Raw genomic sequence first — 15,397 nt, 5'->3', positions numbered from 1 at the left:
AGCAAAACAACCCCGCCCTCAAATTAAACAAATGAATAAACAAATGCCATTCAATATCATTTTTTTTTCGTCCACATCATACATTCTTTGCGAGGCATGCAGCATTCAGTATGGAGTGGATGCTCCGTGGAAGCTCCGCCCACTCTCTGCCCATCTTTTTCATTGGCTTGTGTATTTGTCCTTCATAAATGCTGCCTTCTGATTGATTTTGAGGCTTATTAGTCCCTCCTCATGACGGCCATGTCGTCATTTGTCACCTCCCATGGCTACTGGCCCCTTTCCTTCGAGTGTTACAGGGTACGTGGACTGTGAGCACTCCTTTCTGCCCCCTTCGCCCGCACTCCCGTTGTCCGTGCCCTCCCCCCACCCTCCCTCCCATTGTCCGTGATGCAATATGCAATAGGTCTCGCGTAAATGCGAGTCCTATTGCATTGCAAATGCTTGTTAGTTTGTGGAGCGCCAAAAATTGTTTGTTTTGCTGGATTTTCTGAGTAATGACTGACTTCTGCAACTCTGTGGCAGTACTTGAGTTAACAATTAACAATAGCGTGCTCTGTGCACTATGCAGCATAATAATGGACGCTGGAGGGGCGGGCGGGGGCGTGCCTGTGTCATCTCAACACGCGCTACAATGCGGCGTGATTTCCACTGTCTGCTAGACGGCCCAAGAATGAACAGCATTTTAAACCTCACGTTTGTTGTTCCTGCCCGAAAATTATTGCTGTGCCGATGACATCAACGTCCTGAACACAGGAATCCTTCAAAGACGAGCTTGATAATTCGGTTTGGTGGTGCTCAAAATGGAAAATAAAATCTGGGGGCTCGCCACGCTGCTCCCCCACTCTTGAATTCAGCCTGGGGCAGTAGTGTCAGTAAACTCTTAATGAAAGTGTGACAGGCCGCTGAGAAGTGCTGGTGTTCCGATAATGACTGCCGCATCTAGTCCCCACGAAGAAGGTTGCCCATCTGGGAAGCCAAGGTCTATCCTATGTATGCCCCACCAGCGTGGTCTGTGACTTTATTACTTATTAGACGCATGCAGGCCCGGTCTGTATCCAATTCAAGTCACAGCGGTCCTGTTGAGACATGCTTGTACTAACCTATCCTATCCTATACAACGAGCAGCAACCCCGCTGGGGAGCGCGGTTCACATACCAGCCCAGCTGAGAGGGTTGCACCTTTAACGTATACCAACCTTGCTGAGACGGGACTGTATCATTGAACATGTAACTCTCTTGAGACGTGCAGGCACTGCTCCTTTAAATGCAGCAGGCCTGCCAAGAGATACCTATACTGTCCTACTAAGTGATGCCCAGGTGCCAAGTGCAGCACTTTCTCATTAGACATAAAGCAGCCCCGATGAGAACTGCAAATGCTGTCCCATTACATAGATCTGGGCGCTATGCCTTTAAATAAATGTCTTGAGATAATATTCTAATATACATGCACAAAATAATACACTTAAAGATTCCTTCTTGTTCCATTATAATGTAGAGAGCTCCGTTGTTCCCTCTTGAGGTTTGCACTATATAAATACCAATACATTCATAAATGCATAGCACTGCTGGGAAGTGCCCGTACTATCCCGATAGACATGTTTCAGACCCTCATGACAGTGCAATACTGTCCCATTATAAGGATCCGCTAAGAAATGCAGGGGTGGTCCGTTAGACGAAGCCCTGGTGAAAGGTCTGAGTACTGCTGGATTAAATGTAGCCTTGTGGGAAGTGTGAGTACTAGCCCATTAGACATATACTGGCCCTGCTGAGTAGTGCAGGTGCTGTGCCATTACAACAGTCTTGCGGAGAAGTGCATGTACAGTCCCATGAAATGCAAATTTGCTGATCCGTGCATGTACACTCCCATGAAATGTAGCCTTGCTGAAAAGTGCATGTACAGTTTCATGAAATCTAGTCTTGCTAGGAAGTGCATGTACAGTTCCATGAAATGTAGTCTTGCAGAGAAGTGCATAGACAGTCTCATGAAATGTAGCCTTGCAGAGAAGTGCATGTACAGTCTCAGGAAATGCAGCCTTGCTGAAAAGTGCATGTACAGTCCCATGATATGTTGCCTTGCAGAGAAGTGCATGTACAGTCTCATGAAATGCAGCCTTGCTGAAAAGTGCATGTACAGTCTCATGAAATCTAGTCTTGCTAGGAAGTGCATGGACAATTCCAAGAAATGCAGTTTTGCTGAGATCTGCATGTACAGTCCCATTAAAATACCCTTTCTGAGAAGTGTGGCTTCTACACAATTAGACAAAGAGCGGCCCTGTTGAAAAATGCAGGTAAGGGAAGAAGGTCCATTAAATGAAGCCATGCTGAAACCTCCTGGTACTGCTCCATTAAATGTAGCCCACTTGAGAATGGCATTAGTTGCCCATTAAAACGTATAGCAGATTTGCTAAGAAGTGCTGGTGCTATCCTGTTACAAGGAAAACAGGGCCAGATGAACAAACCTATTTTACTATCACAAACACCCCGAATTGGAGTTTGTGGCAGCAAAAAAAGTTTTTTTAAAGGATTAATCCAAATTTAGGAGCTGCTATAGATTTCACGACTCTTAAAATGTCATTGCGACTAGATAATGATTTGGTAGTGGGAAGAGGCATATTGTGTGTGTCCCTTCCAAATACCGAATTGCTGTCCAATGTATCAATGGTTTGCAACCGTGACGCTGCCACAAACTATTGAAAATGTACCAACTCACAAGTGAGGGTGATAACTGATTCTCAAAGGGGATGTGTTGCTTTTCGTCCCCTTCTCCTTTATGAATTTTTGTAATAGTTTCAAGGGAGTACACACTGGTCCAGGAAAAACTCAATTTAAATTTAAAATAAAAAAAGCAGCCCAGTTACCTTTCAAACAAGCATTTGCAATGCAATAGGTCTCGCATTTACGCGAGTTTAAGCTATTGGCATTTTCAATGACAATGCCTTTTAATTATGTTTTTAAAACGAAAACAAAAATAAAAGGCATTGCTATTTGCAATGTCAATAGCTCAAACTTGCGTAAATGCGAGACCTATTGCATTGCAAATGCTTGTTAATTCTCGTTTTCATACGGTGAACAGAGCCTGCACTATATCAAGTGACATAGCAAGAAAATTATTTTCCAAAGCAAATAATTTAAACATTGTTGTATTAGATTTCTCACCTTCAATCTGGTTGACATCTGATACCCTTGTGGTTTGTCTGTTTGCCCTCCAGGCCAAATTATCTTTCTATCATTCAGCAAAACCTGCGGGAAAACAGATGCAATACATCAGGCTCAAATACCAGCGGCGCCGCCATGCTGTGTGTTTACTGAGGTGTTAGTAGCCATTCTTACAGAAGTAGGGTGCATGTGAACTTTGTCAGTTTGGATCCAGGGCGCTTAGGGAAAATTCTGACAGATGACGATTTCTGTAGTGAGGCACAATCATGGCAAGAAAGCACAGAAACATATACAAAACTTTGCACATTTAGGCTTACATTTTCTATAGCATATGCACATTTACACTTCTAAGGGTGGTGGTGGGTAGGTCAGGTTTTTACAAGTATAGTCTTTCTAGATTGAGGGGCCGATTCCGATCCTGGAAAAATATTCCCCGTACAAATCGTATCTGGAGTTTTTTCCGACCGAATCGTACAAGTCCCGTACAAACTGGCAAGTACGATTCGTATGGGAAAAAGTCCATACGAATCGCATTGGGAAAATTCCCCCACACGTCCTCGGGTCGGGAAAAGTCTCCGACACGTCCCCGGACATTTTTACGTACAAATGGGAAAACTGAAGTCCGAATGCGCAAGTACGATCCGTCCCATCCGTCCGATTGTACAACTGTATTGAAACAAGCATTTGCAATGCAATAGGTCTCGCATTTACTAGAGTTTGAGCTATTGGCATTCTAAATCACAAAGCCTTTTATTTATGTGTTTTGACAACGTACAAGCAGTGCGTAAACACCCACTTTGTACTCCTAGTACTTGCTTACGAGAAGCAAGGCTGGCAGCAACTATGCCTCTTTTGCTGCCAGCATGGCTTCTCGTAAGCAAGGACTAGAAGTACAGAGTGGGTGTTTACACACCGCTTGAAGGGTTTTTTAACACAAATAAAAGGCATTGTCATTTAGAATACCAATAGCTCAAACTCTCGCAAATGCGAGAATGTGGGAGCGAGAGGCTATACTTCACCAAGGAATGTTCATCAGGAAGAGGTGAGAGAAAGATGGATGAATTGAGAAAGCACTAGATAGCCTTTCAGCGCTAGAGGAAGCTAGATGGTTGGAATGGTGCTGGTGATTTGAGCTACAAGGCTGAACCGTCAGGTTAAACAATAATCCGAAAGTGTGAGAGACAGAGGCAGGGAGGCGTGAATTATTGGGCCCCTGAGCAGTGACTGGTCCCCTTCAAGGCTTGCAGTGAGAAGAGAAGTGTCATTCTACTGCTTTATCAAGAGACATGAAGTAGATTATAGAAGATTAGAGGGTGTTGGAAAGCTTTTGAGGGCGGTGGAGAGAGCAAACCTCCAGCCGGGAAGACAGTGCAAAGGAAGAGAAGAAACGCAAGGACCTGGAATCTGGGGAAGAGAACCAAAGGGAAGAGAAAATGAAAAATGACAGAAAAAAGACGACATTCTCAGCAAGTGTGTTTTTTTGGATCCATTTCACAAGGGAACAAATGAAATAAAGGAGAGGAAAGAGAGGGTAAGAACCGTGTCTAGCAGTCAAGGTTTTCAGCATGTTAGGAGGAGCAAGACAGAGACCGAAGGAACAAGAGAAATAAAGAAAGAGGGAGGGGGAGGGGGAGGCTGACAGAGGCAGAGCAGGAGAAATAAACACAGTCCTTGTCTGGCTAGGCAAGAAGGAAGAGACCGAGTACTTTTGCTTCTCTGTTCTCCCCGCCGCCGAGCCTTATCTATAGGCACTGGCTATTTCTGACACTCTGGGATGCATGTTTGAAAATGTAACAATAGGAGAATGGTTTCTATTAAATTAAAGTAGGCGCACGCTGTGCCCTGCCGATCTCACCCAGTCCATTCTATTTAAATAATAATGTTAGAACAGATAGGTGGTATCGAGTCGGTTTCTGGACAAAGAAAATAAATAAATATGCCGCAAGCAATCTTCAGACAGAAATGCCTACTGGCACGTAGTATGTAACATACAGCAAAAAAACGTTTTGTACAGAGAGCAGTGGAGTAGAACCATTCCTCTCTTCCACGCACTTCTCAGACACACACTCCTACTGCGCAATCGCAGGGGAATAAATGCCACATGGAAAGTAAATAAAACTCACCAGATGACATCTCCTGCTCTGCTCACCTGGCTGCCGCATGTGTTGCATTGCAAACAGCATTGGCTTAACTCATTCAATGCTGGGGCCAGCTTGGGCTGCCTAGTTGTAAACGCGCTTATTTCAATGCAGAGCGCGGGTTGGGAAGTGTTGTGGGAAGCTAGAGAGATTAATTAAAGTGCAGCCTGCTGTGACGAGAGGCCAGAAAGGAACTGGGGCGTGGCGCGCTGATCCTTTGTCAAAGGGGAAAGAAATGATCTGATTAGGCGCAAAGGCGCATTGTTAAAGTGAATTCAGAGCACATTGCTAAAGTGAATGCACAGCGTGGCGCACAATTGACCAACAAAAATAATGTGCAGAGTAAGTGCACGGGCGCCATTGCCGGTGGAAGCTACTTTTCGGTGCAGGGTTCATAGGTAGGTGAGCATTGCAATTATAACACTTTTCCTTCCTGCAGCGTGTCCCGACTCCCGTCCAGACTGGTTGGGAGAGGATGTGGTCTGTCGGCTGCGCTGCCTCCTCTGGTGCAGGAAACCTCTGGTGCAGGAATCCAGGGTTCGAGCCTCGAGGTCGCGTCCACATCCTGTGATTCTGGGCAAATCACTTAATCTCCCCGTGCCTGAATGTGTAATGTAAATACGGTGCTATGTAAAGCGCTCCAATACCTTCGGGTCGAGTTCGCGCTATATAAATATGCTACAAAAAATAAATAAAGAGGACTCGGATCAAGCCATGCCTGCGGATCCAGTACCAGATGCAGACGAACTAGCCATTCTTAAAGAAAGGGGCGTGGCCACCGTTTTCAAAGTGAAAGCGCTCATGAGGCGCTGGAAATAACCAGCAACAGCAACTGGGTGCCCTTCTTGAGCCCGGGACCAACCCTGATCGGTGGCTCACAATAAACCGTGTCGTGCCAAAAAAACACATAAAAAAGTCTTGATTACGGGAGAAAGAAGCGGCGCCGGCACTGCTGCTTACAATGTGTGTGTGCGCACAATGTGCTGGGAGAACTGGAGCGCAAAATAAAATAAGACTGGGAACTGCAACGTGGTGCTGGCGCCAAGAGAGAGAGCAGGCAGCTTACCAGAGCGGTGTGTGCACATCCCTCCTGTTTTTCTTAGTGGGATACTTTTGGCGCATGCATGTAACCTACGTTAGCGCGTGCATTTTAATGCGGACTATTTATTTTTAAAAAACTATCTGTGTAACGAGATTGTAGTTAGGCGGTGCTGCTTCCGTTTTTAAACGGAAGTTACGTATCGGATCAAGAACCAATAGTAAGCACGCTAACAAAAAAAAGGAAAAGTTAACTAATGGCAAGCAGGGAGAAATTGTCCGGCAATAGGCGGAGTTTCACCCCTCGCTATACTGATTACTAGAAGTCTCGGAGAGCAGCGCATGCGCGCTGCTACGCGAGACCTAAAAAGACTGTCCGGAGCGAACTCCCATAGTAACCATGGAGATGTCCAAATAGGTGCCTGGTACGCGCCGAACACCCCCCCAGCCCCCCCGTGTGTACGCGCCGTACCCCCAGCCCCCCGTATGTACGGAGCGTACCCCCAGCCCCCTGTATGTACGGAGCGTACCCCCACCCCCGTATGTACGGTGCGGACCCCCAGCGCGTACATATGTGGGTGGGGGTACGCTCCGTACATACGGGGGGCTGGGGGTACGCTCCGTACATACGGGGGGCTGGGGGTACGCTCCGTACTTACGGGGGTGGGGGTACTGCACGTCCATCCGCGGGGGGGCTGGGGGTCCGGCGCATACTTACAAGGGAGCTAGGGGGGTGTTCGGCGCGTACCAGGCCCCCTTTTCCTCACGCTTCGCGGCGTACTTCGCTTTTCCGGCACTTTTTGGGTGTCGTAAAAATATTGCCGTCCGGAGTGCTGTCGGTACGAATCGTACTTGCTGGTACGTAAAAAGCTGTCAAACTTCGTCCGGACGTCACGTCCGCGGTGTCCCGGATCACATTTGTATGTATTTTTCTGTCGGTCGGTCTTTTTTCCGATTCGTACGGAAATGGTGTTTCCGTACGAATCGTACTTGCAAGTTTGTAGGGTTATTTTCCCGGGTACGAGTCGGACGGAGAAAACGCTCCGACCGACAGTTTGTACCCGGTTTTTCCAGGATCGGAATCGGCCCCTGAGTAGTTTGGATTTCAGTTTATATTTCAGTCCAGTAAGGAAGTGACTATGAGTTCATGAGAAAGGATATTCTAGAGAAGAGGAGGAAGCAATTCAAACAGTCTCAACCTTTACTGCATGGGTCAGGGTAAAAATACGAAATGGAAAGTGCCACAATGTAGGGAAGGTGAAGGAATGTTATATGTGACCAGTTGAGAGAGTATTGTGAAGCAGTGCTGTGAATGGCTTTAAAAACCAAGACGAGGGCCTTTTATTGTTGGAGGTATTTTATATGCTTCAGACTCACTGATTTAACAGTCCCTGACTTATTCTTATAATTTCTTCTTCCACCTACAGTCTAAATAATGTATTATATGAAAAAGGCAACTCCATAATCTCCTGCTATGCCTCCGTTCTCAGACCTGTGAGTCTTAACTGTGATTGGTGTTGAAGAGCATTCAGTGCACTTCATCCCTTGCTGCCAATTCTGCTAGACCAGCTGACACTCGAATAATATGGTCGGAAGGCACTTGCCACTTAGCAATAATTCTTAGTGCTTCTTGTTTCAATTCAATTGGAGGAAGCAGTGAGAAGCCTCCCTTTTTATCCCAGAGGGATTTATCACATCCGCCCACAAGACTGGATATGGCCACTCTAAGGCCCAACCTGTAAGTGATGTAGTCTTTCTTGCCCAGGTGTGCCATTCTTTTTCTTTCTTTTTCTGGCGGTCCTGAAAACAAGGCTGTATATAATAAGACAATCACAGAATCCACAAGGATATGATTAGGTCTTCTACAGAAGACTTATATGTTCCTTCTGGTCTCTTATATATGATATAGTGGAATCTGGTGGCAAGAATGTCTATAAAAACTGTGTCTAATGTCCCTTGCATTATTCTATTGAGCCAATGACAGTTGCAGCCTCTCAAATGACACAGACTTAGTAACCTACATACAGGAAATCAGTGTATTATAACATTTGCTGCTTTCCTGGTTACAGGTATAACAGAATAAACTACATCTGAGGCATATTGTTTGTCGGAACTTAAGTAACAACAGGAGCTGATAGTGGAACATATCTACCCATTCAGATTGTGATGAATGTATGATTTATTCAGCATTTGGTCCATCATTTGTTTGCATAGCACTTTTCGCCCTAAGTGTGATGGGTATGTCCAGACGTGGGTCCCTTGCTCACTGTGCCACTGGATTCAAGCTAGCCTGGCTAATGAGGGGTAATACCCCAAAACAGGTCCTAGGATGCTTGTTCCTGGTTCAGGGAGGACCTGGCTAGGCAGTTCAGACTGTTACCATGAGGAGCAGGGTCAAGACGACTTCGCCTATGGCTGGGCCTAAACTGGGTGACATGGTGAGCAAAAGAACAATGAATTTAACCCAGATCTCTTGACGGGGTGAATGAATGATTTTTTCAGCATTTTGTCCATCATTTATTTGTGTTGCAGTGATCAGTAAAAAAGCAAGGTCTTGTGTCCTTTTCTGAATTTCGGGAGAGAGGATGATGTTTGCAGGTGAAGGGGAAGGTCGTTACAGGACTTGGTGGCGAGGGAGGAGAAGGATTGTCTAGTGTGGGTGTACAGCGTAAAACGATGAAATCCTGTTGTGGAACCATGAAGATATTTTATTGTATTTTTGAATCTATGCGAAATTTGTTAAGGTTTTAATGAACTAAACAATAAAATAAATCTAATCTTGTCCTCCACTGTAGGTTCGGCGGATGCGGGGAGTGTGTGAGAGGGTGAGCAAGGTAGAGCGCAGGTGTCTGGAGGGTTGGTGGAAGTTCAGGTGGTGGTTGATGTCCTTGGTCGTGGAGAGCCTTGTAGATGTGTATCAGCATCTTGAATTGGCAACTTTTCTGGATCGGTAGCCAGTGGAGATTCCTGAGGTGGGGGTTGATGTGAGCCCATTTGAGGAGGTCACAGATGAGTCTGGCAGCTGAATTTGTCAGGAGTCTCTTCGGGAGTTGGGTGGTGATTACTGCATAGAGCGCATTGCTGTAGTCCAGCCGGTTGGTGACTAGAGATAGAGTGACGGTTTTCTTGGTGCTGACGGGTGCCATCAGAAGATTTTTCTGGGGCATGCGGAGGGTGTGCAAGCAAGTGGAGGAGACTGCATTGATCTGACATTTCATTGTGATTTTGCTGTCCAGGATGATGCCAAGGTTGCAGGTGTGGTTTTGTCGATGTGGATGTAAGTCCGGGTTTGGAGGGCCACCAGGTGTCATTCCACAGGGAGGTGTTGTTCCCAGAAATCAGCACTTCCGTCTTGTCCGTGTTGGGCTTTAGGCAGTTGGTCTTCATCCAATCAGAGACACTCGTCATGCAGTTGTGGATGTTGGTCCTAGAGGGGGAGGGATGAGCTTGTTGTCAACTGTGTAGAAAATGATGTTGAGGCCATCAGTTCTGACAACATTGGCTAGGGGTGGGATGAGTTTACTAGGGTCATCTCCATACACCACTGATTCAACCCTAAGAATGCCACAATGCTGACTGCCTTGGGCAGGAGTACCTTGACTTTAAGGTAGAATCCCTCCGTGTGATAGACCTGCTCAGCAAAATAACACTCTCCTAGTAGATCGTAAGATCAAAGATGTGGTGGTGTAACAAAGTGCCTCTGCCTTGAAAAGGGAATGGACGCAGAGCATATGGGGTCCTAGTAAAAAATGAAGGGTAGCAAGATGCAAGCATGGTTCTCTTAGCAGGATAGTCTTCAGGCTTACTTACAATCTTCTCTGGTAGAACTACAGACTGTTCATGGCTGGCAGATGATGTTTGTATTGGGCAAAACTGGTCCTAGGAAGCTTGGTTCCAGTCCAGGGAAGACATGGCTTGGCAGTTCGGGCTGGACTGTTCCCATGAGGCACAGGGTCAGACTGATTTGCATATGGCCATGTCTGAACTGGGGTGGCAGAGTGGGCTAAAGAACGGTGATGGATTAAACCCAGATCAGTTGACTGGGGGTGAGTGCTTGCAATGTTCAACACTCTGTCCATCATTTCCTTTGGTTTTGTATTGGGCAAAAAACATAATCTCTTCACTCTCTCCAGAAGAATTTTACATTTCATTGTTTAACAATGCTTGTGATTGTCAACATCCTGATGGTCAGATAAATGAAAAAAGACCCCTGAAATGGCCATCATCCTTGCTTACTTTCCACTCATATATGTTGCTATTTTTGAAAGAAACAGTCCAAAATGAAACTAAAACACCAGGAAAAAATTAAACTGAGTACAGGCATAAAAAGCAAAAATGGTCAAAACCACATAAAAGAAGGGCTATGATGTCCTTGGACCTCTATGATTGATTGGAAAAATAGAACATGGGCGGGTGTGAGAGCAGGGCACTCTGGGTGCAGGCACAATATTTGGGACACAGATGCCCTGTATAATCAAGACCGAGGAAGTCCTTGTGTGGAGGGAGTCAATTTTCTCTTCCACAATGGACATCTCCCCCATGTAACTATAAATGCAAGCTTATATACATGGTAATGTCAACTCATTGTATACATTACGAGAGGATGTGCTCTCCGACATGAATTGGTACAGGACAGTCGTACTGACAATGATGAAGTGTCAGGAAGACCTGGACTTAATGATAATCGGTAATGAAGAATTGGTGTAAGGGATGGAAAAGTGTACTGATGAGACATTAGAGTGCTGGGACCAAGTATGAGCTAGTGCTGCAGCACAGATGCATCTGGTAAGCAGCATTTGTGGAAGTGACCGTGAGACGTGGTTGGGATTAGGGTTGCAGAAAAAAACATATTAGGCAAAGCATGGTTTACCCAGATGTTCAGCTTGGCTCATTTCACTTGTGGTTCCTGAGGTGCACATGCATCCTACAGCAACCAAGTGGATCAATATCGGCATACTACTAGAGGATCCCCTTCTACTTCCCATCCAGATAAATGCCCTGATGTGAAGACACATTTGAGTCCACAGGTGCACAGACAAGAAGCTTAAACAATAAGCTCTTGTCGGAATCCAGCTCCACAAAGGTCAGTAACTGTGGAGGCCAGGTCTTAGTACCCCAACACACATCAAGGGTTTGAAAGCTCTTTCACTGTGGGACAGTTGTTTAGCAAGACAGGGCATCCTCTTATTAGCCCTCGTTCTCTGCACAAAGGACAAGAGCTTCAATAAACCAGTCTCTGTGGCAGTGCAGCTTGAGAGAACCAGCCCTCAACACATAAAAGATGGAGGTGATGTTAATGAAGATGATTTACTTTGGGATAGTGAGAAGAAAGACGTGAACTGACAGACGGTAGTAGTGTATAAGACTGGGGAGAGCAGAGTTGCAGTATTTTCAAAGGGGTAGAGCAGCTCTGGCATTACCAAGTGAGTAGTCTAGCCACAGGTTTGGCCATAAAATGGCTTATATAGTGGGGAAGGCCAGGGAGGCATGCATGCCAAAGCTTTCTCCAGAGCTGGGAGGTCCATGTCAGCAAACCTTTTTTGGAAACCTTTGATATAGTTGATGGAGTGGGAAAGGTACATAGCCCGAGGAAAGGACCCCCAGACATCAATGCTTCATTAACCGGCATGCAGTATTCCAGATTGGTGGTAAATGATGTCTAAAATAAGCTGCTCAGCTATTCACCACTCTCTATCTTTCTAGTATTTAGTTAAACCCAAGGCAAAGGTTTTTCTTCCTGTGTAGCTTTAATCGGTGTCTTTCTATATTGTGTGCACGACAAGTAAGACTGATGGCCCAGTCTCTCTTCACAATTCAAACAACACTTTTTAATCCCTTAATTCCCATTTTAATTTTAACACCAGCCACAAACATGCTTACTGACTCAGGCCATGGGATTTATGAAGTTTACACAAAAGTCTGTCAGCTATAAACTTCATACAATTCCAATCGTTGAATGTCTAATTACTGGCTAATTGGTTAATATAGCGAATGAAATAGTGCATTTAACATTTCATTATGGCTACAACCTCATCATAGGTTTTTTAACAAGCACACAGGTTCAAAATATATGAAAAAGCAATGGTTACTTACATTGCTGCCATTGTAGATGCCGATCTGGACCAGCTTGCGATTTTGCAAGTTCATGATACTATAATTAGCATACTTCCTGTCTCCATCTTCATTAAACTCAACTCTTCCTGTTACACCCTCTGGATACTTGGAGGACATCAGGACTCTGAATAAAATAAAAATGGTCTGATTGTTCACCACTCAACCTGGGTCGCACAAGATTCCAAAAGCAGCCCTAGCAAAAATGTCCAGCCTCCTTCCCCCTCACCTTGTCATCTCTTTCTACTCTTTTTTTTTCTCTCTCTCACACATGAAGCCCCTCTCCACCCCTCTCGTCTGCTGTAATTACCTAGGTAAACTGTAGAAAGTGAGAGGCGTCAACAGAGGCCCTGTGTCCTAAAAACTGACCTTCAACGAATCGATCCTACCTGGGAAATGCGGGGGAACAAACGGGAAGTCTGGGCCTGCACATGACCCACACAATATGATCATTTTGGAGGACAGAAGTATTTCCAATGAGTGCTAACACAGCACATATTCTACATCTATTCTCATTCTTGATTTGATCTTCTAATATTTAGACCCTAATCATAAAACACATTTGTGGGGCTTTTATAAAGAATTCGATGCTCAAAACTAATAACTCTTGATTTTTTACTTTAGTAATGATGGGTTAAAGCTCGCCTGTAAAGGGAGGTGGTATCGTGATCCCCATTAATTGAGATCTACCTTTAAAAGCATAAAGATTAAGCTTTTTTTCCTCACATTTAAGTGAAGCTATTGGACATTGCACATTGACCTCATTTACCATTTTTGCTCATGGTAAAACCTCCATCTTAACAGCTCCAAACATATTTAACATTTATTGCCATCTAATTAAAAATATTCACGTCATTTGATGATAAAAGACAAAAATAAGCTAATTTGCATTGTCTGAACTGCACAGCGAGTAAACATAAAAGCGAATGTTTATAAGGAGTGTTAAGTTTAAATATTAATCTCCAGAAGATTGATTCTTAATATCGTACACTGGCTGCCATAAATTTATGCAGAGATGAATAGTCATACTGTTGTGTACATCAAGTACCACATTTCTCTTTATGATGTATTTTCCATTCGCCAAATACCACATTTCTCTTTTATGGTAGATTTTGCGTGTACCAGGAAGTGCTGAGGATTCTCTATCTCTAACTTGTATGCTATAGTTCAATTTTAGATGCGTGTCCCATGTAGATTGCAAACCCTTGTCCAAGGTCATCAAATCCAGCCAAAACTCTTGCGTTAAGCAGGCATAAGGCTCCAAACATGATTTATACCATAGCAGACACTGCCTTTACGTAACAACAAAATATTTGGACATATGTCCAACTGCATGGGAACCAGTGCATTTGAGGTTTGATGTAAAGGATCTAAGGATTTACATCAGGTTATTTTCCAGATATATTGAACTTTTGAAATTTACAAAACATCCACCATTCTCTATCATATGTTAGCAGCCAACGTATTTACACAGGAGCCTTTAAAGATATAGCTTACTGTAGTACCAAGGTATTATAAATAGGAACATAACAACACACTTTTTACAGCAAACAAGAATACTTTCTCTCTATTTGAATAGACAACAAACAATTCTATTAAAAATGCAAGCCTGGATAATTAAAGTAGAGCACTTCTTTTAAAACAAGACAGTTTACCCTAAAAGTCTTTTTTTTTTTTTTTTTTTTTTTTTTTTGAAACCGTTTATTGCAATCTCAAGTATATACAAGTATGGGCCTACAACCTTCCGGCCGGCCGCTAGAGTGACAGGAGCACCTGACAAACTTACAAAAGGGCACTTGGCGTTGCAGAGAAGTAAATCAGGAGGCATCAAAGACGTGGGCCCCATGACTCTAAGCCCACAATACGGTTTCATTTTATACAAACACAACAACAGAGAAAAACCACACCCGCAAGGCAACCCGCAATCGAAAGTAACCGCACGTGTTCCTCAAATGAGGGACCCCGACCATCCACAGGAATCTAAAGAGGGGGAAGGGAAACAAGTCCAGGACTGGGGGAACTCTGTGCCCGGGGCTGGGGGAGGGGGTCAACTAGGGGGACGGAGCCGGTGAGGCAGCAGGCAGCAGTGGTGGCTCGCAGATACCCCGCGGTAGGCGTTCCAGGGGCCCCATATTTTCACCCACGCCCCAGGCTTGCCCCTCGCCACATACACCACCTTTTCTCGGAACATGCACCAATCCATATGTTCTTTCCAGGCCGACACCGCCGGGGGCCGCTGGGATCCCCACAGTTGAGCGATGTCACGCTTAGCTATCATATATCCCAGAGTCACCCATCGCGTCTGCGGAACCGAGTAATCAGTTGGTTCCCACACATTCAGCAAGCATCTCCTCGCTTCAGGCAACAGCGCGACATGCGTAACCAGACGCAGGACCTCATGCACACCACGCCAGAATCGCTCCACCTTCGGGCATTCCCACAAAATATGCAAAAAAGTCGCCAAAGCACCACACCCACGCTTACACAACCCATCCTCAGCATAACCCATACGCAGAAGCCTTGGCCCCGTCATGTAAACCCGGTGGAGTATCTTAAGCTGGACGAAGCGAAGGCGAGCCGGTATGGCCACCTCATTCGGAGAGGCCACCGCGGAAATCCAGTCTTCGTCGTCCAACTCCAGCCCGTCGGCAACCCAAGCCTCACGGAGGCCGGTCAGCAGGCCCGAGCGGTCATTAATCAATTTTTTGTAAATGAGGGAGATCGTGCTATCCGGAACGTGGCCATCCAGCACTCTATCCTCCAGGGGGGAAGACTCCGGGATGGAGGCGACGTCTGGGAAGACGGAGCCCAGCGCGTGACGGACCTGCAAGTACCGAAAGTATTCACTGCCCTGCAGCTGAAACTCCGTCTGCAGCGTCTCGAATGTTTTAAATCCCCCTCTCGTCCAGAGGTCCCCCACTTTACTGATGCCAATCGTGTCCCACTTCTCGAAGC

The 15,397-nt window shown here is 45.3% G+C and overlaps 1 protein-coding gene across 8 annotated transcripts in view; it reads right to left on the bottom strand.

The window, feature by feature from the left end:
• Positions 1-15,397, bottom strand: part of GRIN1 (glutamate ionotropic receptor NMDA type subunit 1) — a 697,943-nt gene that overhangs the window by 311,486 nt on the left and 371,060 nt on the right. For all 8 annotated transcript variants that reach the window (XR_014962874.1, XM_085610061.1, XM_085610053.1 and 5 more), the window contains 2 exons: positions 12,425-12,569; positions 3,156-3,239 (listed from right to left, as the gene is read on the bottom strand). Coding sequence is in view for 7 of the 8 variants with exons in the window: in XM_085610061.1 (XP_085466187.1) it covers positions 3,156-3,239; positions 12,425-12,569 (229 nt within the window). In the remaining variant the exon portion in view is untranslated. The remainder of the gene's footprint in view (positions 1-3,155; positions 3,240-12,424; positions 12,570-15,397) is intronic.

Source organism: Triturus cristatus, chromosome 1_2 (genome assembly GCF_964204655.1).
Source record: "Triturus cristatus chromosome 1_2, aTriCri1.1, whole genome shotgun sequence".
NCBI lineage: Eukaryota > Metazoa > Chordata > Amphibia > Caudata > Salamandridae > Triturus > Triturus cristatus.
Note: the sequence above shows the minus strand (reverse complement) of the source record. Positions and strands in the feature narration are given on the sequence as shown.